We start from the raw sequence: 26,443 nt of genomic DNA, 5'->3' as shown, positions 1-26,443 counted from the left end.
GACGCTCGCTCACAAGACATGGCCTGAAGTTTACAGATTAAAGATTAAATTTAATGATGGTAGAAAGTCCAAGAATATGACACTCACGGACGCAGGTATTGTTGGAAGCTTTGATGTAACCCCTTGTACAGTCGCACTCAAATGACCCCTGGGTGTCTCGACATTGCTCGTTGCTTCCGGTACATACAGGCGAACTGTTGTTGCATTCGTTGACGTTATCGGTACAAGTGGAGCCTGTCCATTCGGGGTTGCACGTACATGTTCCATTTTGAGGATTGCATGATGTCGTCCTGGTAAAGTCACATGCACAGCTTTGGGTACAATCCGCTCCAAAATGTTTCGAATCGCATGCTGAAAGTAGAAATTGATCACCACTGAAGAGGATATTTAACATTGTTCTCGTGAAATTTATCCCGAGATGTTTATTATGATGTAAAAGTAAATGTGTTAAATTAAAAAATAGCAACCCGATTATTTTATATTATGCAACTGGACTTTTATAGTCAGTTAATTGCCTCGGGAATATGTCAATGGTAATTTCTTGATACATGTATCATGGGTGTGTTTCTGACCTTACGTTTGAATTTTTTCTGCGACTGGTTTCAGCTTTATCACGTTTTGATAACGTTTGTAATGTTTTGGTCAAATCAAAGTGTCAAGTATATACATTGTACTTTCTTTTGCCCTTCAGTAAAGTTTCTTCTGTTTGTAGTCATGCAATGATGCACCATGCATTTCGTGATAAATTATTTTAATTAATTCGGTTTTATGCATACGCGAACAAACATTCCCCAACTGAAACCGTAATGCTCAAGCCATAGCATCCTATAGCAAACTCACCGATACAGGTATCACCGCTCCTGCTGAAGCCGGCAGAGCAGGTACAGGCGTAGGAACCGTTCCTCTCGTTACACACGCCGTTGGTGCCGCAAATGGCGGGGGTGTCTGTACATTCTGCTACGTCATCCGTGCACGTCGTTCCTTTCCATCCAGTCCTACAAGTACAGCTGCCGTCAGTTGCGTTACAGCTGATGGAGTTGGCGGCGTCACAGCTGCAGTTCTGTGCACAGTTGGCGCCATACGTGCCCGCGACACAAGCTAAAACACAACGTCCAATTATCAGCATGATCTGTTCAGTTAGCCATATTATGAGTGAGTGAGTTGGGTTTAACGCGGCTTTGAACAGTATTCCAGTTATATCAGCTTAATGTGGGAGGAAAGCCCTGAGTGATTCAGGTCTCAGACGTATACTACTTTGGTGAAACCCACGAGTAAGGGTATGGTGCTGACAAACCTAGAAACATAGTCAACAAGTCGGCGTGACATGTGAAAGCTTTAACCACATGACTACCCCTCATTTGCAAAAAACGCTAAAGTGCTACACACCGGTCTATCAAAGAAAACTAGCAGAGAAAGTAAGTAATAAGAATCACTATATTGAGGCCTATCAAAGTAAACCAGTAAAACAAAGCAGAGAGCAACCCAAATATGGAAATATGTTCACACTTTAATTAGAAATAATCAGAAATTACAAACAAGACACAAACGTTTTTAAAGCCATTTCTATTTAAAGTGTGTACATATTCCATATGTGGGCTGCTCTCTGCTTTGCTTTATTGATTTACTTTGGTAGGCTTCTATACAGTGATTCGTATTACTTAAGTAAGTGACATGAACTCTCGCTCTCAGTAGAATAGAAACAGGTTTGTCACAAGAACGGCTTTGGGTTATTAAGTATTTTGTCCTTCATTCATTCACTTGATATTGGTTTGCAAGTGTGTCATACATCTTTGTATCAAGTAGAATCAGATCATCTTACCAGTGCACGATGATTTGTCGGCAGCAAGGGTGTAGCCATCGTTACAAGAGCAGCTGAATGATCCCTGAAGTTCGGCACAGTTCTGGCTGCAGCGTTGGGGGGTTTCGTCACATTCCTTGATATCTGGGAGTTAAAGAAACTACATTAACCAAAATATTCTCATCCAAAAAATTCTCGAATCACAAAAATCATTATTTTATATTACTTATATTGCTTAAAGATTGCGTGAGTATGGTTTTACGCCGTTTTAGCACTATTCAAGTAATTTCACAGAGGGGACACAGGAATGGGCTTAACCTGACGAGCGTACACTGCAGCCACTTGATTACCCCACCGCCCCGGTGCTTTATGAGTGACAAGGCTTGGACAAATAACTCAAATATAAGAACCAATAGTTCGTTATAAGCATACATACAACATTTTTCAACAAATGCCCTGGACTGAAACATAAGTTCGTTATATTGGTAGTTTACTGTAATAGCAGCCAGTATACAAATAAAGGGAGGTGAAATGGGATTTTGTGTCTCGTTCCAGATTGTTGCACTCAAATAGCGACGTGTGTGTGTGTGTGTGCGTGCGTGCGTGCGTCCGTCCGTCCGTGCGTGCGTGCGTGCGTGCGTGCGTGTGTGTGTGTGTGTGTGTGTGTGCTCTTGTATTAGTCCGACTAAGGCCGATTTTACAGTGCTAGCCCACTGAAACACCATGCCGCAGATTTACATGAATACCCCACTCAGGCACAGTACACTGACTCCGAGGCGACCAGTCCTTGTTTTAGCCCCTTAATGCCGAGCGCCAGGCAGGGTAACAACAAGTACCATTTTTTAACGTCTTTTGTTATGACGCGGCCGGAGATCGAACCCCGGACCTTTCGCTCTCCGGGGGGACGCTCTACCGGAAATTACTAATACAGCTTTTCCTACTCATGACGAGAGAAACCTACCGTCACAATTCAGGCCGTCTGCGTTGAGGATATAGCCCGGGTTGCAGAAGCACGTGTCGGTGCCATTCTGACGGCGACAGTTTTGCTGACAGGTGGTGTTTTTAGGAGCGGAACAAACAGCACCTTGACCCTCTGAAAAATATAATATAATGGTGTTAGGCATTCACCACAACTTGTATTCCAGCATAATCCACGCTGAATATATTGATCAACTAGCGTACATAAACCCTTTACCATTCCCGAATGTTGTAAACACGTGCTGTAACATTTAGATAAACAATTTGAAACAATTTTCATGGCTAATTCGCAACTCCAAAAAGGACTTCACAGACAGACTGATACACTTGCTCTCAGTACAATAACTAGAACTTTGGTCCTCGGTATTCTGTTTCTGTCGAACTCTGTTTAACTCGATATATCGTTTAAGACAAACTCCTCATCTGTATTCTCTTTGGGAGGACTCCGCATGACTCGGAATATAGTTTAAGACGATGTCACCCTATGGTCCCGACCTACTCCTCAACAGTATTCTGCTTGTGTCGAACTCCGATATATCGTTTAAGACAATGTAACTTTATGGTCCAAATAAACTCCTTATCTGTATTCTCCTTGGGCGGACTCCGCATGACTCGGTATATAGTTTAAGACGATGTCACCCTATGGTCCCGACCTACTCCTCAACAGTATTCTGCTTGTGTCGAACTCCGATATATCGTTTAAGACAATGTAACTTTATGGTCCAAATAAACTCCTTATCTGTATTCTCCTTGGGCGGACTCCGCATGACTCGGTATATAGTTTAAGACGATGTCATTCATTCTATTGTGTCGGATTACTCGATATAAATAATATATTTGGTTTCTAGGATCTTCGGCAATCACTATCTTGCGCGTGATTGTTGTCGTAATGTTGAAACACGGCTCTCGGCTTTCATAGCGTTGTCACGGTGTATCGTATACACGAGTTATGTATCTTAGCAAAAACATTGTATGGTACTGAAAGTCCACAATGATCGCTTGTAATCAGTATATGAACTAAATGTACTTACGAATGCAGAGGGTCGTGTTGGTTGGGTCGATGGTGTAGCCTTCAAAACATTCGCACGAAACACTCCCGATTGTGTTCCTGCAATTCTGACTGCAGCCGCTTGTTCCAAGGGTACATTCATCAATATCTGCGATTTACAAAAGAAAAACATTTCAACGTTGTTTCAAAATTGTTTTAACCAAAATTTGCCAATATTTTCAATTTATATCAGACTCTTTTACCAACGAAATATGAATTATTCTTCTGAAAGTCCCAGATTCCTAGATATTCCTAGAATAATATCGAATTTGCTAATGAAGAGATGCATATTGCATGTTGTTTTGGAGTCCAAAATTCTTTCTTACCGTTGCAGTTTCCTTTCCCTTCAATCACGAAGCCAGCTCTACATAAGCAGGTGTAATCCCCGTCAGTATCCGTACAGTCTTGAGTACATACGTTATCACCAGCGTTTGCACATTCGTTGATGTCTGGGGGATTCAAATATGGTTCAATCAGTTCACAAACATCGCTGAGACAATAATGATTATGATCAAGTTGGATGTATGTTTCAAAAGCACATAGTAATTGTTTAAAAATCGTTAATGGAACCATTTAACATTCTGAAAGAGGACGTCTTTTCTTCTTTCTTAATTAGATCGGGGTCGCAACATGTAGAGATGCTGCTGCAAACCTATAGACAATATTTCTGTTGACTCAAGAAAGATGCTTTGGTAAGCATATTCCTATAATCAGCATCACTAGATATTGAAGTAAGCTACTATTAAAATATATGGAGCGATGTGCTACTGAATAAGAACGCTGCAGTTGAAGGATAAACTCACTGTCACAGGTGGTGTTGTCAGCAGAGAGGGAGTAGCCAGATCGGCACCGACACTGGTAAGATCCTGGAAGGTTCTGGCAGTCGGAGTTGGCCTGGCAGGTGACGGTGGAGCACTCGTTCTTGTCCTGGTCACACTTGTCCCCGGTCCAGCCGCTGTGACACACACAGCCGCTCGTCTTGTCACAACTAGCGGTACCCAGAGGAGCGCAGCCGCACTCGTTGGCGCAGTTCAAACCCCAGTGGTTGTCGTTGCAGGCTGAAAAAACCCCGAATGATTGAATAATGTTTAATGCAACAGCCTAACATACCATAGAATATGTCGCTAATGGCATGTGCAACGAACGACGCTGGCGAGTACGATGACCACACGCGGTAGCCATCGAATCATATGGTAGTATTTCTGTATGTTTAAAGAGTCCTTCTCTTCTCAAGTAGGTTTGCATCTAAATCGCTGCGCTTGCCACATTAATTGCTCTTGTGAGCATCATGTCATACTGAGAACCGGGAATCAACAGGTCCGTGGGTGCAAATGGATGGCATCTGAAGTCGGCTGCATAATGGTCTGCGAAATCATATTGAACCCCCAACTGACACATGGTGACTTCGTGAACGTTAGAAGATTTTAACGCCGCTTTCAACAGTATTCCAGTTATATCACGGCGTGTCAGCTTACCGTGGGAGGAAAGCCCGGAGTGATGCAGGTCCTAGACGTTTACCACTTCGGTGGAACCCAAGAGCACGGGTATAGTACTGACAAACCTAGAAACATAATCGGGGCGAACCAGGATTCGAACCCACAATCATACATTTCTGGCGTGCCCTAAGGCTTTGCACAGCGAATGACGGCGCCTTAGATGACTGGGCCACCCGTGCCCCCTGTATTCAGCAGAGATTCAGGGAGCATGTACATACCTATACATGACCGTTCGTCGTTTTGAAGTTTCTGCCCCGCGAGACAAGAGCAGTTGAATCCTCCGGGAATGTTTCTACACGTGGTATTGTCTGTGCACGTGTTCATTGAGCTGATTTCGCATTCGTTGACATCTGGTTACAAGACATAAAGCACTATAGAACAACTTGGACAATTACATAACAAGTCATGTGAGACATTTTAAATAACTTAGAGCAAATACATTTTTAATTGAGGAAAACATGGGCATGACGTTTATATAAATTACACTTCTCTTTTTACTTCATTGAGGACATTTTGAAGTTACCTTAAGAAATACGCATTCTTTCGCCATACACCTGAATTATCTTACCGTCACACGCCATATTGTTAGAGGCTAGAATATAACCTCGGTTACATCTGCATGATGGGGCGCCGTTCTCAATGACACAAAAGTCTTGGCATCCGCCTAGGCCAAGACAAGGGTCAGATCCTGAAAGAACAAAACGGTTTTTTTGCTAGATGACGGAACACTCCAACAAAGATTGAGAGAACAATATAGCTGATATATGCCACTGATATTTGAAGAGCTGTTTGTTTTCCTTCAAGTTTAAACAATATCGGAGGTAGAGGGCACAAAGAATTTTCCTATCCACGTCTTCAGCTTCTGTAGCACGACGAAACGTCAACACCAGAGAATAATCAGTCTCGGTTATCAGCAAATGATTTCTTTGCGTGTTAAAGGCGAAATAGCGATGAAATTGATATAAATGGATCTCTGAAAACCAGTGATGACAACAGGTGTTCGCGAATTGGGTAATGTCCTGCATTACTAGCTTGGAACAATCGAGTCTTGACCAGACCAGATGAGTCTTGTATGACAAGACAATCAAGACCGTCCATTCTCTCCACCCTTAAAGCTTGCGATGGTGGGCCTCGTTCCACAAAGTGATCATTCCTCTTCGGCTATCGTATTTCCTATATACTTTTGGCGTAGAGGTAGGGTAGCTTTTTAAACGCCCCAGGGGGATTAACATTCCGACCTCGTGCAATTCAGCTCTATCAGTTGAATGTTATCAGAACAAACCTATTGATAATACTTTTTGGCGGTCATTCGGGCGTACGTTGTAGGTGTGTATCTCTTACCGAATTTTCTGCACGTTTTTCTGTCGTCGTTGAGTATGAATCCGTCGTTGCACCCACAGTTGTAGCTGCTGGGGGCGTTGTTGCACACCTGATCACATCCTGCCTGACCCGTGCTGCACTCGTTAATATCTTAAACATCAAACATACTCATCACTAACATGGGTAACATATTGTGACATATTGTATGCACTAACCAACTTTCATCTCCTCAAAATGAAGCTTTTGTCAGCCTTGTCTTCTCATTTTAAGGTTTTTGGCAGCGTTGCTTTATCAAAATGATGTTTTTGGCAGCGTTGACTCGCAAAATATCAGTTACTCTCAGGGTAGATATTTAATCTGAAAGGATATTAGAGAAACAAGCGCATTGCCATGTTTATTAACACATGTATCTGACATGGGTATGCATATTAATGAAACGTGCCAGTAGGTATCCATAAATATATAATCGTGTACTTTACCTTCGCATTTTTCAGCAACGTTATTGTATCCCAGGAGACAGTTGCAGACGTAGGATCCCACTAAATTGACGCACTGCGAGTTGTCGGGGCATGGGTTGACGGTCGCCGCGCACTCATTGATATCTGAATAGATAAAGACGATTTCACATTACTCCCTTTGCAAAGCGGCCAGTAAATGTGGACAGTGTACCCTACTGACTCCAACTCATAGTCTCGATGCAATCCGTATGTTTTATATTGACAATCCGCTTCTCTGGCTGTGGGTAATTCTATTTGTTATGGTCCCCGCGATTTTGTGTTCATTGGGATTCACTGTATTGAAGAAAAACACACCCAAAACCATCATATGTTTTATATCATACTCTTGATGAATAATGTTTGTTAAATGAATTGATCGTTTAAAATAATTTAAGGTTATCGTCCCGACACACTATGGACTAATATATATGTAGTAAAGCGGAAATCGCTGCTTATAAAATTAATCATAGACTGTCTGGTCCTGACTATTTACAGCCTCCTTCATATATAGCTGAAATGTTGTTGAGTGTAGCATTAAATAATAAACAAAACAAATGAAACTACAGAAAAATCTATCTGTTTTCGATAGTAACGAAATGTTCACGTTAAAGAGTGTTAACTGTACGTCCGAAATCCAATTTCAGTTCAGCGATAAGTTTCCACTCTGTATCGATAGAACTCCAAAGAGAGACAGTATATACTACTCAAAAGAAGTTAAAGATACCTTCTTTAAGTTCTTTTGTGTAGCAAACACATATTTCTTTTACTGTTGCCATAACGACGCCGTCGCTTCAACAGTACGTACCGATGCAGTCGGTTCCATTCTTGGCATAACCAGTTGGGCAGTTGCACATATAACTTCCTTGGTTGTCCACGCATATCTGCTTGCTGCCACAGATGTTGGGGTTTACTTGACATTCGTTGACGTTGGTGACGCAGTTGACGCCGCTCCATCCCGACACACATTGGCAGCCCTTGACAGAGTCACACCCTGAAGCCCGGCCTTGACATTGGCATGTGTTTCCGCACTCGGGTCCCCACTTGGGAGGTATACATTCTGAAAAAGTACATTGCATAACGAATCTCATTGTTTTAGCGTCCGACTCTCCGTGTTAATGAACGCGACAAGCACTGTGGGGACTACCAGAAACCAGTGCTTGCCGTAAGAGCCGATTAATGTTGCAGGATCCGCTATATTCCGTAAGGGCGTGAGTCTATTCACTGCTGCAAGATCTGTCAAAAGATATGGTGTTTTGTGCAAAGGTATAAGTCTATGTACTGCTGCAGGATATGTCATAAGATCCTTTCCGTTAAAATGTCTGTTGTAAGACAAGGTATATTGTGTAAGGATCTGAGTATACTCACTGCTGCAGGATCTGTTATCGGCGTCCAGGCTGAAGCCATCAACACAAGAGCAGGTGAAGGAACCATCACTGTTGACGCAGGTTTGAGAGCATAGGTTAAGGTTGCACTCGTTGATATCTGCAATACAACACAACACAAAAGTGAACAATAGTTTTTTTGTTTTTTTGTTGTTTTATCGAGTCGGACTAGACAACCCAGTGATTGACATCATGAGCATCGATCTTCGAAATGGGATACGATGACATGCATCTACCAAATCAGCCAGTCTGACGACCTGATCCCGTTAGTCGTCTCTTACGACAAGCAAGAGTTGCTGAAAATCAATCTTAACCCGAATCGTCACGGAGGGAGACAAGCATGGGTTGCTGAATACCAATTCTAACCCGGATCTTCACGGATGTGAACAGAAGGTATATATGCCAAGCACATGACTAACATTTTCAGACAGGAAGGTTAATGTTGAAGAAAATGATATACGTTTTTTTTGTTCTTTCTGTGATCAACATTTTGAGATTGTTTCAGTCCCATTCAAAATTTGAAACGATTTGAGTGATTTACACTTGACAGCGCATTGTAAATATCTTACAAGAAATAAAGAGAAAGTCCGTTGTCAAGGTTTACCTTCAAAATGATTATATTGCTATTAGTAATTGTTGTATATAAGAATAGTATAATGTTTTTTTTCTTAACGGGAATAGCTGTAATTACGATTTCTGTAAATGTGTTCAGGAGAAATAGTTTCTAAGTTATGCTCATCCGGGTCACACAGTTGTGAATAGAAATGTTCAAACACAAATTATACCTTCACAGGCCTTGTTGTCAACGGCGAGTTTGTAGCCTGGCCTACAAAAGCATGTGGGGGCACTGTTCACCTCAGTGCAGATGTGGGCACAGCCATGTGCCGAACAGCTTGGTGGCGCTGAAAATAAATGCGGTCGTAAGTCAGATAACAAATTATATCACGCCTGGTGAGCGTTGTTAAACTGTTGCCCGAACACTTGAATGACGTGTTATGTACGGTTTTGTTGATGTCCATATGTATATGCACACAGTGGGTTTACGGGAGAGCTCTGCAATCAGTTCTTGCGAAAAATCGTGGGGGGGGGGGGGGGGGGGGGGGGGGGGGAGGAGGGGGGGGGGAGGAGGAGGGGGGGGGGGGGGAAGATATTGGTAACTTACCTGTTTGCTGTGCACAGGTCTTCTGGTCGGAGTTAAGAATAAAGCCAGGCAGACAACTACAGGTGTAGCTGGCATCAATGTTTTCACATTTCTGTTCACAGCCGTCAGAACGGTCCGCACACTCATCAATATCTGAAAACACAAATTTGCCTATGATAAAGATAATGATTAATTTCAACATCAAACGCAATACTGAATACCAGTATACCATTATTGATACTAATAATGAAGTATTTGAATAGAAAACCTGACATGATCTTTCACCATTTCACAACGAGTGATTACTTAACAAGGGAAATGTTGAAAGTAGATTCCATGGATTTGGAAACAATCAATTGGTACAGTATTGAACATAGTGTTTTGAACCCATAGACGTGCCGCCGAATTCAACAGTAAAGAGAAGTATTGACCCGCTAGATCTAAAATGACCCGCACGACGACGTTAGCCTTTGTGTAATGGTAAGTGGCAATTCACATATTTTACGGAGTGGCCCAGCGTGTATTTACGAAGCACCAGCAACCGGATGCAACGGAAGACGTACAATGATCACCGAAACTTTAAAACGTCGGGTAGTTGAATTTTTTAATGTTTTCAAATACAAACTTCAACTTCCGTATCTGCATTCAATTGTTTTAATGCCTTACCTGCGCATGTTCCGTCCGTCAACTTCCGGTAGCCAGAGATGCACGTACAAGTGAAGCTACCGACGGTGTTCGCGCAGTTGGAATTGGCGGGACATGGCGATGAGCTTCTCTGGCACTCATTCTCATCTGTTGGAACGGAACAACAATTGCAAATGGTATTAGTGACATACACATATATGCTTGGTAAACGTATGAAGCATTCGCATGTACTTGTAACTTCATAGCATACTGAAAACCTAATAATTTTTATCTTAAGGGAACCGTGATCTGATCGGGTCTAACAGACCAACAGAGTGAGAAACAGTTAAAGGGGATTCAAATCCACCAGAAAACACCATTATTTTTTTCTTGTTGACATTTTGTGATTAATATCAATTCAACAGTTAATGCTTTCTCTAATTACACAGTGACAAAACCTCAGTTTCACCCTGAGTATTAATGGCTAGAACTGGGCAACGGACGGTGGAACAGAGCCCGCCTTTAACGCTGGCGCGATATGTTGACATGTGACAAGGTCCTATCTGGAACAAGTAGCCTCCATCAATAACTATTTTTATCAGACGCCAAAGATACCACGATTTAGGTGTCTCTAATGACAGGAATAGATGACTCGGCATCTCATCTGTCCTGGCACTCTCCTACCCACAGTTCCACAGGAGTGTGCTGTCCTGGGTCCATTTGCCTAGGTCTATCTTTGTGTACCTTCACATTTGACGTTGGCGGCATCGCTCTGGTAACCAGCTGGGCATGGTCCACAAGTGAAAGCCTTTCCGGAAGACACCTCAACTGAGGGAGTGACGTCAGTGCAACTTCGGAGAGATCCACACGGCTTAGTCTCGCAGCCATTTTTGTCGGTGTTGCAATCAGTTCCTGGTGGAGAGAAAAGACAGTACGGGCATTGTTTCAGTCGTATAAATTCGTGACATTTTACAATACTATCGTATCATGAAGTTCATAACATCTAATCATTACATAACATTAATCATTTCCACTTTCTTAATATATACAGACATCAGTAATAAGAGTTATATCACTCCAATTGAACATCAAGTGTACTGGCACACATTTTGAATGGTCATCACCCTACGTTAAGGTTACATATTGTAACGGTATCTATGTGATGAATGTACTCCTTTGTTTTTCAGCATTCTATATCCGTTTTCATGAACTTTATGGGGGTACACATCTACGAGCTTTGCACGAAGCTGACACGCTGTTATTTAACTGACATACTGGAAAAACGTGGCGTTAAACCAAACTCACTGGCTCAATGGTTTTGCGAAACCGAATAGAAGTGCTCACCTCCCCATCCTGTTGTGCACTTGCAGGCAGCAAGTTTAAATGTGTCTGGCGAATTGGCGGTGGTGGAAGATCTGGTATTTGTGAAGTCGCACGTTCCGCCGTTGTTACAGACCCCACACAGGTTAATCTGCACGTCGATCTGGTTAGAAGCCAAACCTTTAGCATCCTCCGATACCAAACTGAAAATAATAGTTATTATATTTATGACATTAAAAACAATGAAATAACAGAGAATAATAGAAATAATACAAATATTAATAAAATTAATAATATACGATGGCACTTAATATAATAACACCAAGAAGAAGACAAACAAACCAAATTAATCATCAGTCTTCCTCGCTGCGGTGTTGAAGCTGAAGTTTTAGGTTTTGCAGTGTGGCGTGGCTCTGGGGGTATTTTGGATGTACTCCATCTGGAGCCTGACACACGAAAAAGGGGAACAACTCACACAATCCGGACAGGGTCCAGGGAGGCAGGGGTCCAGACCACGGCCCCGCTATCCGCATTTAGATTCAGGCCCGTGGGGGTGGTGCCAACGACAACGTATCTGACGGTATCTCCCTCGGCGTCGGTGCTGGAGTACGACAGGCTTGAGGCTTTAGATACCTCCGCGTTCACCTGGGCCGTGCCGGTGAGCTTTGGGGCACTGTTGGCTGCAACAGAAATCCATAGTGTGTCAGTGAGAACTTAAATATGCATCCCAATTATGAAGGGCTGGAGTGCATATGAGGAAATCTGTTGTGACGAGCGCTCACAAACTATGTTATTTAAAAATGCCAAAAATTATTTGAATTCTCCGAAATTCAACGTATTCATTCATATACTCAATAACAACATAATCTTGATCAAGCCACTCATTACAAAACCAAATGTGGCACAGACCTGTATGTTTTGTTCGTGAATTTGTTGACAAGCTAAGTGGTGGTCCAACGTTTTTAATTTTTCTTTGTTGTTTAGCGTTGCATTCATCAATATTACAACTATATGATGGCGGCTTGTAAATTGAGTCTGGACCTGGTAGGGGTGGGGGTCTTACCCAGGGTGGCTCGCACTGCCGTGGCTGCTACCTGCAACGCTTTAGTCGACTCTGCGAGGGCCTGGTTGCCGGTGGCGGCGAAGTCAAGGATGCACTGCTTGTTGGTAGTGCCACCACACACCTCTTCAGCTTTAGTCCTTGTAGCACTGTCGATCTCGTCCAGGAACACTGGCACAAAGCTCAGATTGTTCGCAGCGGCGTATGTTAAGCCTGCTTCGTATCTCATGACACTTTCTGCTTCAGTTACACGCCCTGCAGAACAAATACAATATTATTCTCGTTTCTATAATTACTTGTCTGGGGCTTCGGTTTTAAAAGAAATATAGGGCTGGTGGAAAATATGGATATAAACAGTTAAACAATTAGCCACCGAGGGAAAGAAAATAGAAAGTAGTTATTGTGTACTCACATGTTTGCCCCATTTCAAAGATCTGTCTTTCAGTTGACGTCGATGGAATTGTCTCCCCTGTTTTCTTCACCAGATCGTTTGTCTGGTCAAGATCAAAATTGCCCATTAAGCCTTTAGCCAGGCCCCTATACAAAGTGTTTATGTTGGTCTCGATGGATAGGGTTTGAGCGTTTATACTAATCGCAATTGAGATTCCTGAAATGATAGAGATAATTGAATAAAACTTATTTTTAGAAGCAATATTCGTTAATCAATGTATTCACTAATCAGATGAAATAGCTACCATATGTAAATGCTGTGTTAACGATCAGACATTGAAATCCAATCAGTTCTGGACGAACATGTCATTACCGCTTCTGTTGTATGAACAATCTGCATCTACTATTCGAATGCGACATGATGCTGATAACACCTTCCAGGTGTTAATGGTCAGTTTCGGGAACACATGGTGTCGCCATTGTACTTTTTACCACAGTAAGAAGGCGACTAACGGGATCGGGTCGTCAGGCTCGCTGACTTGGGTGATGCATGTCATCGTATCCCAAGTGCGTGGATCGATGCTCAAGGTTTCAATCAATGGAATGTCTGGTCCATACTCGATTATTTACAGATCGACGTCATATGGCTGGAATATTGCTGAGTGCGGTGATAAACAACAACTAACCAAACAAAAACTTTTCACCGCAGCCGTGACACCAAGTGTTCGCGAAACTATGCGGGTGTTGGATGTTAGGTTCACTGGAATGCGCAAAACAATATGAACAAGAAACCTCGCGTCAGCTGTCAAAAGATATTAAAAGATATAAAATTTGTCTTACCCGACTCTGTGAAGTAGAAGCTGACTTTGTTAACCGCCTCCTTCCTGACCACCAGGGAGGCACAATCTTTCTTGTAATTATCCGTCTCGTCGAATTGTGCCGAGATATCAGTCCCGTTAGCAAAGATAATCATTTCTGTAAAGGAACGTCTTGCTTTAGTTCATTTTGTACAATTTATCGTTAAGTGCTGTGGTTTGTTTGACGTTAATCAACCTAAACGAACAATGTTCTGTTTGTTATTAACGTGAATCTTGACTGAGCCTTAACTATTTGCATAAACAATTTTTCAATGGACTATATAGATTTTAGGAGGAACACCCCCGTTTTATGTTATATATTGCGCAGAAACAAAATGCATACTTGTACGGTCGACGTTCATCTCCACAAAGAAAATGGCGGGATATGAAGCTCCGACAGTTGTCTCCGAGACACCAAAACCCTGGAAAATTGTCGCTTTTGAGTCGTCTCCTGTTTGGGTTTTAGCCGGGACCGTACGACACTGGAGCACCATTGTGAAGTTTCCGTTAGTAATTTCGGACAATAGGTATTCGCCGTACCCGTTGAAGGAATATTCAAAACCATCCAAGGTGGTTATGTGGGGATCGCCTGCAGCGTTGGCTGTAATAAACAAACATGGGTGTCAAATGCAATGGAGGGGAGTTCAATGTATGGCAATGGCTTAAGGAACAGGGATGAGTGGGATTCCCGTTATACGCCGTGATAAAACTGGAATACTGTTAAAAGCGGCGTGAAACCCATCTCACTCACTCACTACAAAAAGGGACTTCGTGGTTTGGGATACAATAGGTTGAAAGTGTGGGATGGGAAGGGAATATAAACCCAATGCTATTCCACAGATTTGTGATAGGCCTGTCACAAGGGAGATGGTCCTCTAACTAGGGGGACTCACCTTCAGATACTGAGGAGGTGGTGTCACAAACTCCTCCAGGCCTCATGTCTCTGAAGAGCTGACACATGCTGTTCTGGACACAGCAGTTATCGTAAGGGTCGATGTCCTGAGTCTGGTGAGCGCTGTCTGAGCTTCTGAAGCGGAGGTAGTGACTCGTAGCTTCGTCAAGGACTTCATTGCTGTAGCAACATTGCTGAAAGAAACGGCAGATTTAGAATTAATTAATGATTAATATACAAACTCGTTGACCACATCCATGAAATTCGTTTGATATATGGTACCTGTGCTATCCTTTGACGAAAACCTCATCTGATGGGACGAACCGACCTGATAATGCCAATTTATAAAAGAAAATGAATGTGTGTTTGTTGTTAAATGCCGTGCTCAGTCATATTCCAGGAATAGGACGGCGGTCTGTAAATAATCGAGTCTAGACCAGACAATCCAGTGATAAATAGCATGAGCATCGGTCCACGCACCAGACAATTCCAGTCATTTGCATAATGAACATCGATCTACACGACATGAACCATCAAGTCAGCGAGTTTGATCACCCGATCCCGAACTTATCCAGACATCAGAACAGGAGTAGAGAAGAAAACCCTGCTTTTAGTTACCAGTGCACCATTGTATTGAATGGTAAAAAGCGTTCGCTGGTCACGCCAAAGGCCCGGGTTCGATTCCCCACATGGGTACAATGTGTGGAGCTCATTTTTTGTGTCCACCGCCGTGATCATGTAAACACCAACTCCGTCACTGTGATATGTGTCCTGTTAAACTTATTTATACAGAGTAAAATCTTATCCTACCTGTGTGTCAAGCTTGTTCTTGTTCTTGATGAGTTCGTAGCATTGCAGACTTCCTACGGTTGTTGGGCCGTCGAAACTCTTGTAATTCTTTATGTGAGCTTCAGCACATGGACAGGAGACCATTTTCGCGAGAGATTGGCGAAACTCCGACATTAAAAGGTAGTTTGTAGTGTACCAGGACCCGCAATCAAAGGCGGCTTGTCTCGACGCTTCGACTACTGCCAGTTCTCCAACTTTCAGAAGAAACACGCCATTTTGTCCTGCATCAGAATCGACAAGGAATGTATTTCACACCGTTGATGATAAATATATCAAAGTCCACGTTAACAATTGATTAACCTTGTAATGTGTTAATTAACATAATTACCATTTGTTGAGTCAACTCGTGGAGTGTTTTGTTTTTAAATACAGGTTAAGGTACGTGTTTTCTAAATATAACGCCAGAAAATAGCCAGTCTCGAGTATCCGACGAAACGGATCCCATTGGACGTAAAAGGCACATATCATATGAAAGGATAACAGAAAATCATTGATTACACCAGGCGTTCGCGAAAAGGGCAAGAATGACCTACCGTTCTTGTAACAATGCAGAAACCCACACAATCCTATGTTATGAATACAAAGCAAATGTCACCTGTATTTCCAGTGATTAGATCCATGGGAACAGATTCCCTTTGGTCGCCATCTGTCTTGTATTGCTTGTAGTTTATTAGAATTCCAGCAGTTAAATGCTTATAACCAATGACAGAACGATCCAAGAAGCTCTGGGGCCATGCCATGTCTTTGTAGTTGATGAGTACGTAGGAATCAATTCCGTCAGAGATCAGAACGGCTTGGAATGTGTTGCGCTGTAATTGGAAATACACAATTGTGGTGGAACATCTGGTATTGCAATTTTTGGTCTGGTACCCAAATTTTGATGGGTATATTTTGAGTGATCAGTTCCCCACCTTAACGCTATGATATTTTTGTGGAACGAAGGCCATGTGGGGACCCGGTTTCACATAGTTATTTGAAGACAAACAGTATTTTAAAATGCCACTAAATATTTTCAGCTTTTTAAGTAAAGGTAAATACTGTATACAGTGTAATTTCCCTGCTGATTAAACATCACATGAGATGGCCTTGACAAGCACGTACCAGTCTTGCTTGACAACCGTATAAGGATCCTTACCGAAACGTCGCCCCTACGGTAATTAAAAAAGTTGTTATCCATAAATTGTGTCAACTTCTAAGTAATGCATGTCAAACAAACCGTACCAGAGTTGATGGGGTGGTTTTGTCTGTCCTCTCAAAGTAGGGAACATCGAACCACGTGATTACGGCGACCCACATCGCCTCAAACGTTGGGTCGACAACCTGAACCTCATTTGTCGCTCTCCCAAGGATTTCAAAGGCTGGAAAAAAACAGAACATGAAGAAACCAAACACAAACACAGTTGATACAGTGATACATTTAGAAACTACATAATTGATTGAAGGATGTATTAGTTTTGAAGTACTTCAGCTGAGGGTCTCGGTTGGAACAGGGGTCTAAGACGTGTAACTTTTTCATCTGTCAGCTTGGTCTGTCAGCTTAATTTGTTCCATAATTAATAAAATGCATGACCTGCGTTAATTTTGAGATTTGAGATTTTTTTTAACGCATGCCGTGATGTAACTTAACTACGAGTGCAAGCTATTAAAACCTTCATGAAAGACCTACCTCCTGCATCGCCGACCTGATATTCGCCGTAAAATACCTCAGCGGAAGTGCCAGCATAGAGATGGTTGGCGTCAGCGCAGAATACACATATGAAGTCCTCAGGTTGGGTGTCGATGCTGGCCAAGTCAGAGGGGTTATAAGCAGGGTCGCTGAGGGTTGTTCCGAAGCTCAGGATGCCGTTATCGCCCACCTAGTCGTATACAGATCACTATTTATATATCCATATATTTCTTAAGGCTATTGTGCGAAAGTTGCCTGTAATACTACTACACTACATGTACAAGCTAAAGACAACCATTATACGTTTTCAAATTTGCTACTTCTACTTCTACTACCATTACTACTACAACTACTACTCCTACTACAACTACTAGTATTACTGCTGCTACTCCTACAACTACCACTTCTACTACTACTACTACTACTACTCCTACTACAACTACTAGTATTACTGCTGCTACTCCTACAACTACCACTTCTACTACTACTACTACTACTACTACTACTACTACTACTACTACTACTACTACCACTACTACTGCTACAACAACCACTATTACTACTACTACTGCTATCACGAACTACTACTTCTGCTAATACAACTACTCAACCTAACCATGGTTACTTCTACTCTTTCTACAGTTACTGACAATACGCCATTATTTCTGCTTCATTAACCATTGCTACATCTACTGCGAATTTTACATATAATATTTCTACTGCTGCTACAGCCGTTGTTAGATTTCAATTACTATCGCTTGTGTCATTACGTATTTCTACGACTTTTCCAGTGTGCGTCACTTACCGAGTAGTAAGACTTGGATGCTGTGTTGAAGGTGAAACCAGATCGGATGAAACGACTTTCGGAGTTGGCGTCGATACCTCGTGACAGCTTATTGTCAATGGTGGAGAATCCCCAGGGAAATAAATCTACAATAGACAACCGGTTTTGATATATAGAAGAATTACAAGCAACATCTTACTTGGTTTTACTTAACTATCTATTTACTGTATTCAATAATGTTCTTAAGAAGTAACATGAAGTAATATGTCTTGCAAAGTTAACAGCTTGTGAAATTAGCTTCATACCGGTAAGTATAATATATGGAAGCGCAAGAACACTTTGGGTGTATCGTTCCATGAAGAATGTATTATGCTGAAGTATCCATTGTAATGAATATATTTACCTGTGCTGGATGCGGTTGAAACTGAAAGTGAAAAAACCCAATCATTTACATGTGTACAATATGCAGTTACGATGTGTTCAAAAGTTATTTATATTTAATTTATATGATAACATTATATCAACCCTTCTTTTCATTTTTCTAAACAAATATTTATATATTTATTACAGTATGTACAAAAAGCTGATCATTAGTGTGCAGATGTTACTTTCGCCATATAAGGAAGATATTTTTATGACTACTGCCTTCTTTAAAACCTCCGATTGCTGCTCTGTACTTACTGGCCCTGAAACATAACAATAAGAACCATTATAGTAAAATGTAGTAAGTAGCAACAGTCGTATACTAAGATATCCTTTTGAAAGCCATCATAATGTGATATGATAGTAAGAGCTATCCAACCAAGATGTAGTGGTTATCACCATCATACAAAAATATAATAAAACTAATCCATCAATCTTTGATTTATTACTAAGAGCAATCATACTAAGATGGGAACCATAAGAATTTACGTTGATGCTTTAATTCATGATTTATGTTGTGATCATTGGTTTGCTTTTTGCAGTGGCTGTTGCTATACCATTGCTGAGAAAGTTACACCTATCGTTAATGGTTCTTGTATGATATTATGTTTAATACGGTCGACACAAGGGTTTGGGACACTTACTGACAAGATGTCCCTGATCCACAGGGTCTTGTCGACGGGCAGAGGAAACATGTTACGGTCTCTGTAAAAAATATGAAGAATATTGAAATAAAATCAGCCTACATATACATACATATTATTATTATCATTCTTGTCTTGTGATTTATGTGATACATCAATGATATGCAAAATAAGCTCTTGAACCACCGTGGCTGGTTCTTATGAGAATGAAGTTTGATAACAGGTAATTGATTGATTAGAGGGAACGGATTCTCAAATTAAATGAAAACTTGGTCGTCTCCAATATACACACGCGGACATATGCTAATCCGGGCGATTTCACTTTCACGGCAATATCAGCAAGGTTCTATTGTATTCACTCAATCATTCAAGCAATAACAATCCTCAAAATAACACTGTATCGTGGTAATACGTAAGAGTCGTGTGTAATATTACAGCAAAGAGACAACAGTCCGAAGGCCATTGCCCTGTGTGTACCTTTCAACTGCCAATCAAATGATTTACAAAATCAACCAATTATTTATTGGCATAAAAGAATAGTAAATCTTTAGTGTGTGGTCTTTTCAATCAATACAGGTTTTAATTGTCGCAATGGACTTACTCTCTATGTTGTTCGCGTTCCACACTGTTGGTGATCGTGTCTGGGTGTAGGCACCAATGTTAAATCCAGAGATAAAGTTCTTGAAGACGTAGGCCACGAGAACCCGATTGTTGACGGAGTTGAATTTAGTTGTGAACACCACGCTGGTCTCGCTGTTGCCATTGTCACTGAAAAATGAAATCAGCATAAGAACGCGATAGACTCAATCGAATAAAAAAATGATTCTTAATCAGAATTAAAGAGGATCTATAATATTTAAAACAATGAAAAAGCAAACTCAAATGTTAGCTTTAAGTGGTCAAACTCGGAAGGAAATATTTCTTAACTTTGGTTTTCGTTGCAACTTCGGATATGACAAGTATAACCAAAACATAATCCTATTGCACTCGTAATTCAGACTGTATTGTATTTATCTTCATGTTCATCTTCCCCAAATGGTTTTATGTCCAACCAACTTCTTAAGCCACCACAGTTGTTATATTGGTGTCTTCCACCACACGTTGTGGCTGCCCATAACTGATCTAAATACTTACGACACGACGGCAGTGACTGTAGAATAGTCAACACCTTGTTCATCAAACTCGGCTTTCACCTGCAAACGGATCAGATGCATGGTGTGAGAAGGTGATCAAATCATTTCATAATTACTATATTAACAAAAGATAAGATATATATGGATGAAGAACTTCTTTTTCACAATTAGGAGAGACGTTTCCGTGTAGGTTATAACACCGTTATAAAGTAAGTACATTCATATATCTTCTCCTTACCTAGTACTTAGTACTTCGAAATGCCCCTCAAAGCTCAAAGAAGTTACATTAACATATTTGATGAAAAGTAGAGGCATATATTTGGCTAAAACGTTTAAGAGTTCATCTTTGGATTCTTTCTGGGAAGCAATAACTTAAAGACCTGCTTGCTAGGTGATATCTGTGTTTTGTGACAGTTGTTGATGATGATTTATTTTAGCGTTGGCTTGAGTAGAGACATATAATTAACTCCTAATGTTCAAAGACACAAAGTTGAAAAGACTAAAACTGCTTACCAGTGTCTCTGCGTCACTCTTGATTGTAGGCGAAATACCAGAGCTGAACGCTACATCAAGAACAATCTTGGTGTCAACTGAAAAAGAAAATGCAATGTATACTTGTTCAACAACTTGAGTGTATTATATATCAATACCGTAATTGAAAAATCCTTCTGTTGGATCTTCAATGAAATTTTATTTCTTTTGATAATCATGTCCACTGTGTTGAACCTTTTGGGCTGCACGCATCCCGTTGTGCGAGGACCTGTCACACAAACAGGACACTAGAATAATACTGGTCTTTAAAAATCATTTAGAAGTGATACACATAAGCAAAAGAATATATGGATGTCAACTTCTTTATGAGGAACACAACGTTTCGGAGCATATGTTTACTCCTTCACCTGAAGAAGGATAATAAAGAAGTTGACATCCACATATTCTCTTCCTAAGATTAATACTGTTCTTTTAACATGACTTTCTACTCGCCATAAAAGCATATTCCCCATGTCAACTTACCTCCTGCATCCAGAGTTCCGGAACCCCCCTCCTCTGTTATAACCTGACGCTTGCGCCTGTGGAGGCGAAGATCGTGTTCTGTGGGCAACAGGAAGTCTTCGAACTCAAAATCGAGTTCTTCGTGTATCAGTCGACTTGGCGCATGAGTGAGCGTCCTCGCCCTGGAGGTGTCGGGTAGCCTTGGATCTCTGACAGATGTATTTACACTTGCATGGTATGTTCGTGTTCGATGGCCCTTGCGGAATTGAATCAGATTGTCCGTTGCAAGCAGAGTTTCTAGTTGATCGTCGTCAGCTGAAAAAACGGTAAAATGACCGCGTTAAAGGAGCTCTCCGACTACATTAATGTGTGTATGAAATGTATTTTTGACTGTCTCACATCGTTATACAAGCAGCTTCAAGTTCCGGAGTTATGATCATTAATAGTGTTTGGGGTAATGTCCTAGGAATGCTCCTCTCTAATAATTGTCCGAGGAGCGGGTTTTCTTACAAACCTGGTGTTTTTCAGTGAAACAGTCATATAATCGTCACCACTAGGTTGCCTTTTACGTTCAATAGAATCTGTTTAGGCAGATAATCGAGACTGATCATATAATCAGGGACTGGACACTTGTTCAGCGTATGGCGATTATATACGGGTGCGATGTATACTGTTTTTAAAGGACCTATGAACTTTACAGAGATAATTGAATGTTCAATACGAACCAAGCTTGACCACTGATTGCGTCGCGATGACCAGCACCACGAAAGCGTTGACGACCACAGCGGACAGAAGGAGGGGGGTTCCTGCAACAAAGAAAAGTTACAATAGACAGTGCCTTGAACCTGGTCTATGCATGAACGCTTAGTGGCCCTTAAATGAAAAGGAGTATCGACTAATACTACACAAATATATCGATAAACACGAAACAGAGTTTTCATAAGAGTGTTTTGGGTGTGGTTCTGTGCACTGTATGAGTTCTGAAATATATGTCAAATAGTTGTGTGGTGTATTTTGTTTTCTTCAAAAACCCGCATTATATACAGATGGGTCAAGTCAAATCTGTGTTTTAGTGTCAATTTTATCGCAGCATCGCCGTTCCAAACAAAAACTGAAAGACGAAAAGTTTCAGGAAATATATGAAGCAGCTGAGGTTGATATAACAGAGTACTTTAGAGTAACCAAGAAATATAAAAGAAAGAAGGAACAAACCCAGACGCTTGTGTATAATGAAGAGTCCTGTAATACACAGGAAGGAATTTGTAATCTGTTTTCCAAATATTTCAAGGATTTATCAATGCCAAATCATGATATCAATTTTGACTCAGATTTTACTGATTATGTGAATATTCGCATGGAACAGATTGAAAATGACTCGTATAATGACCAAGGGAACAGCGACGTTAGTTCCACGTTGATTTGTCCTTTCACATCTGATGAGTTATTGGCAACTATAAAACGTCTAAAAAGTGGAAAATCGCCTGGTCCCGATGGCATAGTTAATGAACATATCAAATACTCTGGTAGATCTATTATCCAACACCTTGTTATATTTTATAATAAAATTGTTTCTCATGAATATGTACCTAAAATGTTTAACGTTTGAAAGATTTTACCTATCCATAAAGGCCATGGTAAACGTAAAGACGACCCCACTAACTACAGAGGTATTACCCTCACTCCAGTATTAAGTAAACTGTTCGAAAGACTTCTGCTGAATAGAATTGAAGAGTGGGCAAACAAATCTAAAGGCTTCCCCCACCGCTTTCAGTTTGGATTTAGGAGAGGGGCTGGGGCAGAAACTGCCCTGTTTACATTAATGGAAAGCATAGCTTATTATAACGAAAGACAGTCTCCAGTTTACTGCGCTTTTCTCGACAACGAGAAAGCTTTTGACAGAGTCTGGCTTAATGGTCTTTTCTTCAAACTGTATAACTTTGGTATTAATGGAAAATTATGGCGACTTCTACGCACAATATATACCTCAATGCAGTCATGTGTAAGCATTGGAGGTTTTACCTCAAATGTGTTTCATGTTAAGCAAGGTGTTGGCCAAGGTCGCGTTTTATCGGCATGTTTTTTTACTCTATATATTAACGACTTGTTGTATTCCCTTGATGATTTAGGGCGTGGCTTGTGTCTTCCATGGGGTAATACACCCGGCATCCTATTAGCAGACGATACTACGCTGTTGAGCAGCTCCTCTGACGGACTGCAATGTCTACTGAATAATATATACACCTATGCTAATAGATGGCATTTGAAATATAATGCCAGTAAAAGTGCATTTCTACTGTTTGGGAATATTCGCAAATCTGTCTCTCAATGTGTCTACATTGGTTCACAAGTACTTCCTAAAAAGGAAAATGTAACTTATGCTGGATTGCTTCTAAGTACATCAAAGAAAACCTTAGAACGTAGCCATCTAATATGTGAAAAACTCAGAATGTTAGTCAATATAAATTATAATCATGGACTATACTTTGGTGGCTTAAATCCTATCCCAGCTGTTCGTATATGGGAAAGGGTAATTTTACCATGTGGATTATTTGCTTGTAGTGTATGGGGTAAACTGTCACCGAAGGAATACGAAATGCTTGAAATTATTCAACGTTATTTTTGTAAAAAGATTCAAGGACTGTCTAGACGCACTCCTTCCGTCGTCACCAGAGATTGTCTGGGTTTAATTTCTCTCCAGGCGTACATTGATCAACGAGCTCTCTTATTTCTGGGAAGACTATGTAATAGTGACATTAACTTTGCATTTAAAAGACTATTTCAGCACAGACTTGTTCAGTTTGAACTCGATACAATTAAAGAAAAAGATGATAAATGTAAAATGTCACCCTTGTACCACATGCTTTCACTTGTAAACAAGTATGAACTCAATAATGACATAAACACATATACCATTTATTCTCATTTCCCCTCAAAACATGCATGGGCGAGTCGAGTTAAAGAACAATTAGCGTAGGTGACCATAACATAATTCATGCAGAGATTCATTCAAGAGAAAACCTAAAACGATACTCTCTTATACGATCACCTAAGGTACACAGACTTTGGTTACTAACAATTGAAAGGCCGGAACACTTCTATGATTTAGCATATTTATTATGCCTTAGCACCTACAGTATACAATCTGATGAATGTTTATGCGGCACATTTGCTTTTGATATTATCAAACATGTGTTTATGTATTGTAAAAAGACTCAACAACAAAGAAATATTCTTGTTGAGTCTATTATTGATTTGCTAGATGTGACAACTTTTTCTAGTATCTGGAACGATGATGACGATACCTTTCTGTCCTTTTTACTTGGCGGTTTGCCAACAGAAAGTACTATGGCAATTGAATACAATCTATGGGCAAATATCATGCTTCGTGTATGTAAAACTGTTAAAATGTGGAAAAACCTACTAAGAAACATTATTTGATAACGATGTGAAACTGTCTGTACATACAATATATCAGCTGTTATATATATATATTTATATCTCATATCAATGTATCTTCATCAACTGGAGGAAATAAAGATGATCTATCTATCTATCTATCTATCTATTCTAAGTTCCTTACACATCATCGAAGCATTATTCCAAAGCATCGCATATTAAGCATTGAAGATAACAAATAATCAAGAACAATCGTCATTCTTACGTTTGGCAACAAACAAACAATTTTACACCCAATGGAAAATCCGTTTCGGCAGATAATTGAAACTGATTATTCTCTGGAGTTGACGTTTTATATTTGACAAGAGCTAAATGTGAAGCCATGAAGCATATCAAAAGATGGTTCTGTTAAATAGTAGCAAATGTAGATGATATGACACACTAAACATACAGATTACAGTGCCGAAATTTACTTGTAAAGTTTAATGGTTCGGTCCTCATTACAAAGAGTTTCAGTGCGGGGCTCAACAAACGAATACAATGTCATGCATGGTGTCTTGTTAACGACGGAAAACTGGAGAATCAATCTGATGTTTTATAGTTTGCACGTGTAAAATGGAAATGATACTCTTCTTCGATAATATTTAATCGCACAATTCATAACAATTAAGTGACATTTAGATGTTGTAAATATTTATCAATAAAGGTGGGGTTGCCTTTCGAGATCGGGTGCTATGGCAAGTACTTTTATGAAATGGCTTTCTCTATTTAGGTACAAGGACCTACACGATGCATTGACAAAAATTGTTGTTCTTTGTTTAAATCGGTGTCAACCGTCTTAGAATACTCTTCAATTTTGCATTTCTATTCTGAATAACAATATTACACTGCTACACTCACACATTGCAGTATTCTGAAGATTCTCTTCGAGTGTGTCATTTTTATATAGTAAAACATTATTAGAAAAGCATTACATGGGGACATCTGAAGGCTGAAATGTTCGCTGAAGATTTATTAACACAAGTATTTTGAATGAACGCTTACCCGAAAACATGGTAGCACGATTTGATGGGAATATATCCAGGCACAGTTATAAAGTTCCTATTGGGGCAATCCAGATGTCTATTGCACAAACATGGTCTTTTCTTAAAGCTACTTTGAATTTCTTCTGCTTACTACCTTCACCAACATCCAAGTTCAACACTAACTAACGCTCTGTCCAGTTTTCGCTTTTATATGGTTGTTAAAACAATGCCAATTTCTAAAGATTAAAAAAACCCAGTAGGAAGCGAGTAATTAAATACCAGACATCACAGAGACGGGTTGCGATGTGTTTGTTTTAAGAGTTTAGATGACTCGTTGATTTCACAGCCGAAACGCCTGGGGGAAACCATGTAGGACTAATCCCCTTTGTTCTCTTGACACGGACAACAATTAAACAGCAGCAATTGTTTCAATTAAACAGTAATGACACCTGTCGGGGATGTTCAAGGATAAGTAATGTAATTTAAGCAATTCACAGACAAGGCGAATACAGGTATTTGATTTGCTTGAAGACATAATCTTATGCGTGTTCCCTGTGATATACACAGGTGTGTTTTGACGACCGCTGGGAACTGGGTATATGTGAAACTTTACATTTTCCTTTTGGTTATTAGGCTATTATATGTTTATTGTTTCTTCTAAATTATTTTTCCATTTGTTATTAATGCGATGACTATATAAACCATATGCATGTCATGTAAGTAGAGG

General features: G+C 40.5%; 1 protein-coding gene across 1 annotated transcript in view; it reads right to left on the bottom strand.

Moving 5' to 3' along the window:
* LOC124135955 overlaps positions 1-26,443 on the bottom strand; it is a 44,665-nt gene that overhangs the window by 7,703 nt on the left and 10,519 nt on the right. The window contains exons 2-38 of the mRNA XM_046501672.2: positions 22,021-22,101; positions 21,317-21,610; positions 20,816-20,892; positions 20,304-20,362; positions 19,771-19,937; positions 19,170-19,230; positions 18,784-18,788; positions 18,506-18,526; positions 18,124-18,248; positions 17,319-17,508; positions 16,874-17,010; positions 16,248-16,461; positions 15,614-15,873; positions 14,805-14,997; positions 14,255-14,512; positions 13,895-14,029; positions 13,077-13,271; positions 12,668-12,919; positions 12,080-12,284; positions 11,629-11,807; positions 11,029-11,196; positions 10,327-10,452; positions 9,682-9,813; positions 9,305-9,421; positions 8,503-8,619; positions 7,943-8,194; positions 7,120-7,242; positions 6,662-6,790; positions 5,889-6,008; positions 5,539-5,670; positions 4,628-4,882; positions 4,151-4,273; positions 3,808-3,933; positions 2,760-2,891; positions 1,820-1,942; positions 841-1,098; positions 88-351 (exon numbers count right to left, since the gene is read on the bottom strand). Of these exons, the coding sequence (XP_046357628.2) occupies positions 88-351; positions 841-1,098; positions 1,820-1,942; positions 2,760-2,891; positions 3,808-3,933; positions 4,151-4,273; positions 4,628-4,882; positions 5,539-5,670; positions 5,889-6,008; positions 6,662-6,790; positions 7,120-7,242; positions 7,943-8,194; positions 8,503-8,619; positions 9,305-9,421; positions 9,682-9,813; positions 10,327-10,452; positions 11,029-11,196; positions 11,629-11,807; positions 12,080-12,284; positions 12,668-12,919; positions 13,077-13,271; positions 13,895-14,029; positions 14,255-14,512; positions 14,805-14,997; positions 15,614-15,873; positions 16,248-16,461; positions 16,874-17,010; positions 17,319-17,508; positions 18,124-18,248; positions 18,506-18,526; positions 18,784-18,788; positions 19,170-19,230; positions 19,771-19,937; positions 20,304-20,362; positions 20,816-20,892; positions 21,317-21,610; positions 22,021-22,101 (5,805 nt within the window). The remainder of the gene's footprint in view (positions 1-87; positions 352-840; positions 1,099-1,819; positions 1,943-2,759; positions 2,892-3,807; positions 3,934-4,150; positions 4,274-4,627; positions 4,883-5,538; positions 5,671-5,888; positions 6,009-6,661; positions 6,791-7,119; positions 7,243-7,942; positions 8,195-8,502; positions 8,620-9,304; positions 9,422-9,681; positions 9,814-10,326; positions 10,453-11,028; positions 11,197-11,628; positions 11,808-12,079; positions 12,285-12,667; positions 12,920-13,076; positions 13,272-13,894; positions 14,030-14,254; positions 14,513-14,804; positions 14,998-15,613; positions 15,874-16,247; positions 16,462-16,873; positions 17,011-17,318; positions 17,509-18,123; positions 18,249-18,505; positions 18,527-18,783; positions 18,789-19,169; positions 19,231-19,770; positions 19,938-20,303; positions 20,363-20,815; positions 20,893-21,316; positions 21,611-22,020; positions 22,102-26,443) is intronic.

Source organism: Haliotis rufescens, unplaced genomic scaffold, assembly GCF_023055435.1.
Source record: "Haliotis rufescens isolate VD_foot unplaced genomic scaffold, xgHalRufe1.0.p SCAF_4, whole genome shotgun sequence".
In the NCBI taxonomy this organism is placed as follows: Eukaryota; Metazoa; Mollusca; class Gastropoda; order Lepetellida; family Haliotidae; genus Haliotis; species Haliotis rufescens.
The sequence above is the reverse complement of the archived record's forward strand: the minus strand, read 5'-3'. Positions and strand labels throughout refer to the sequence as shown.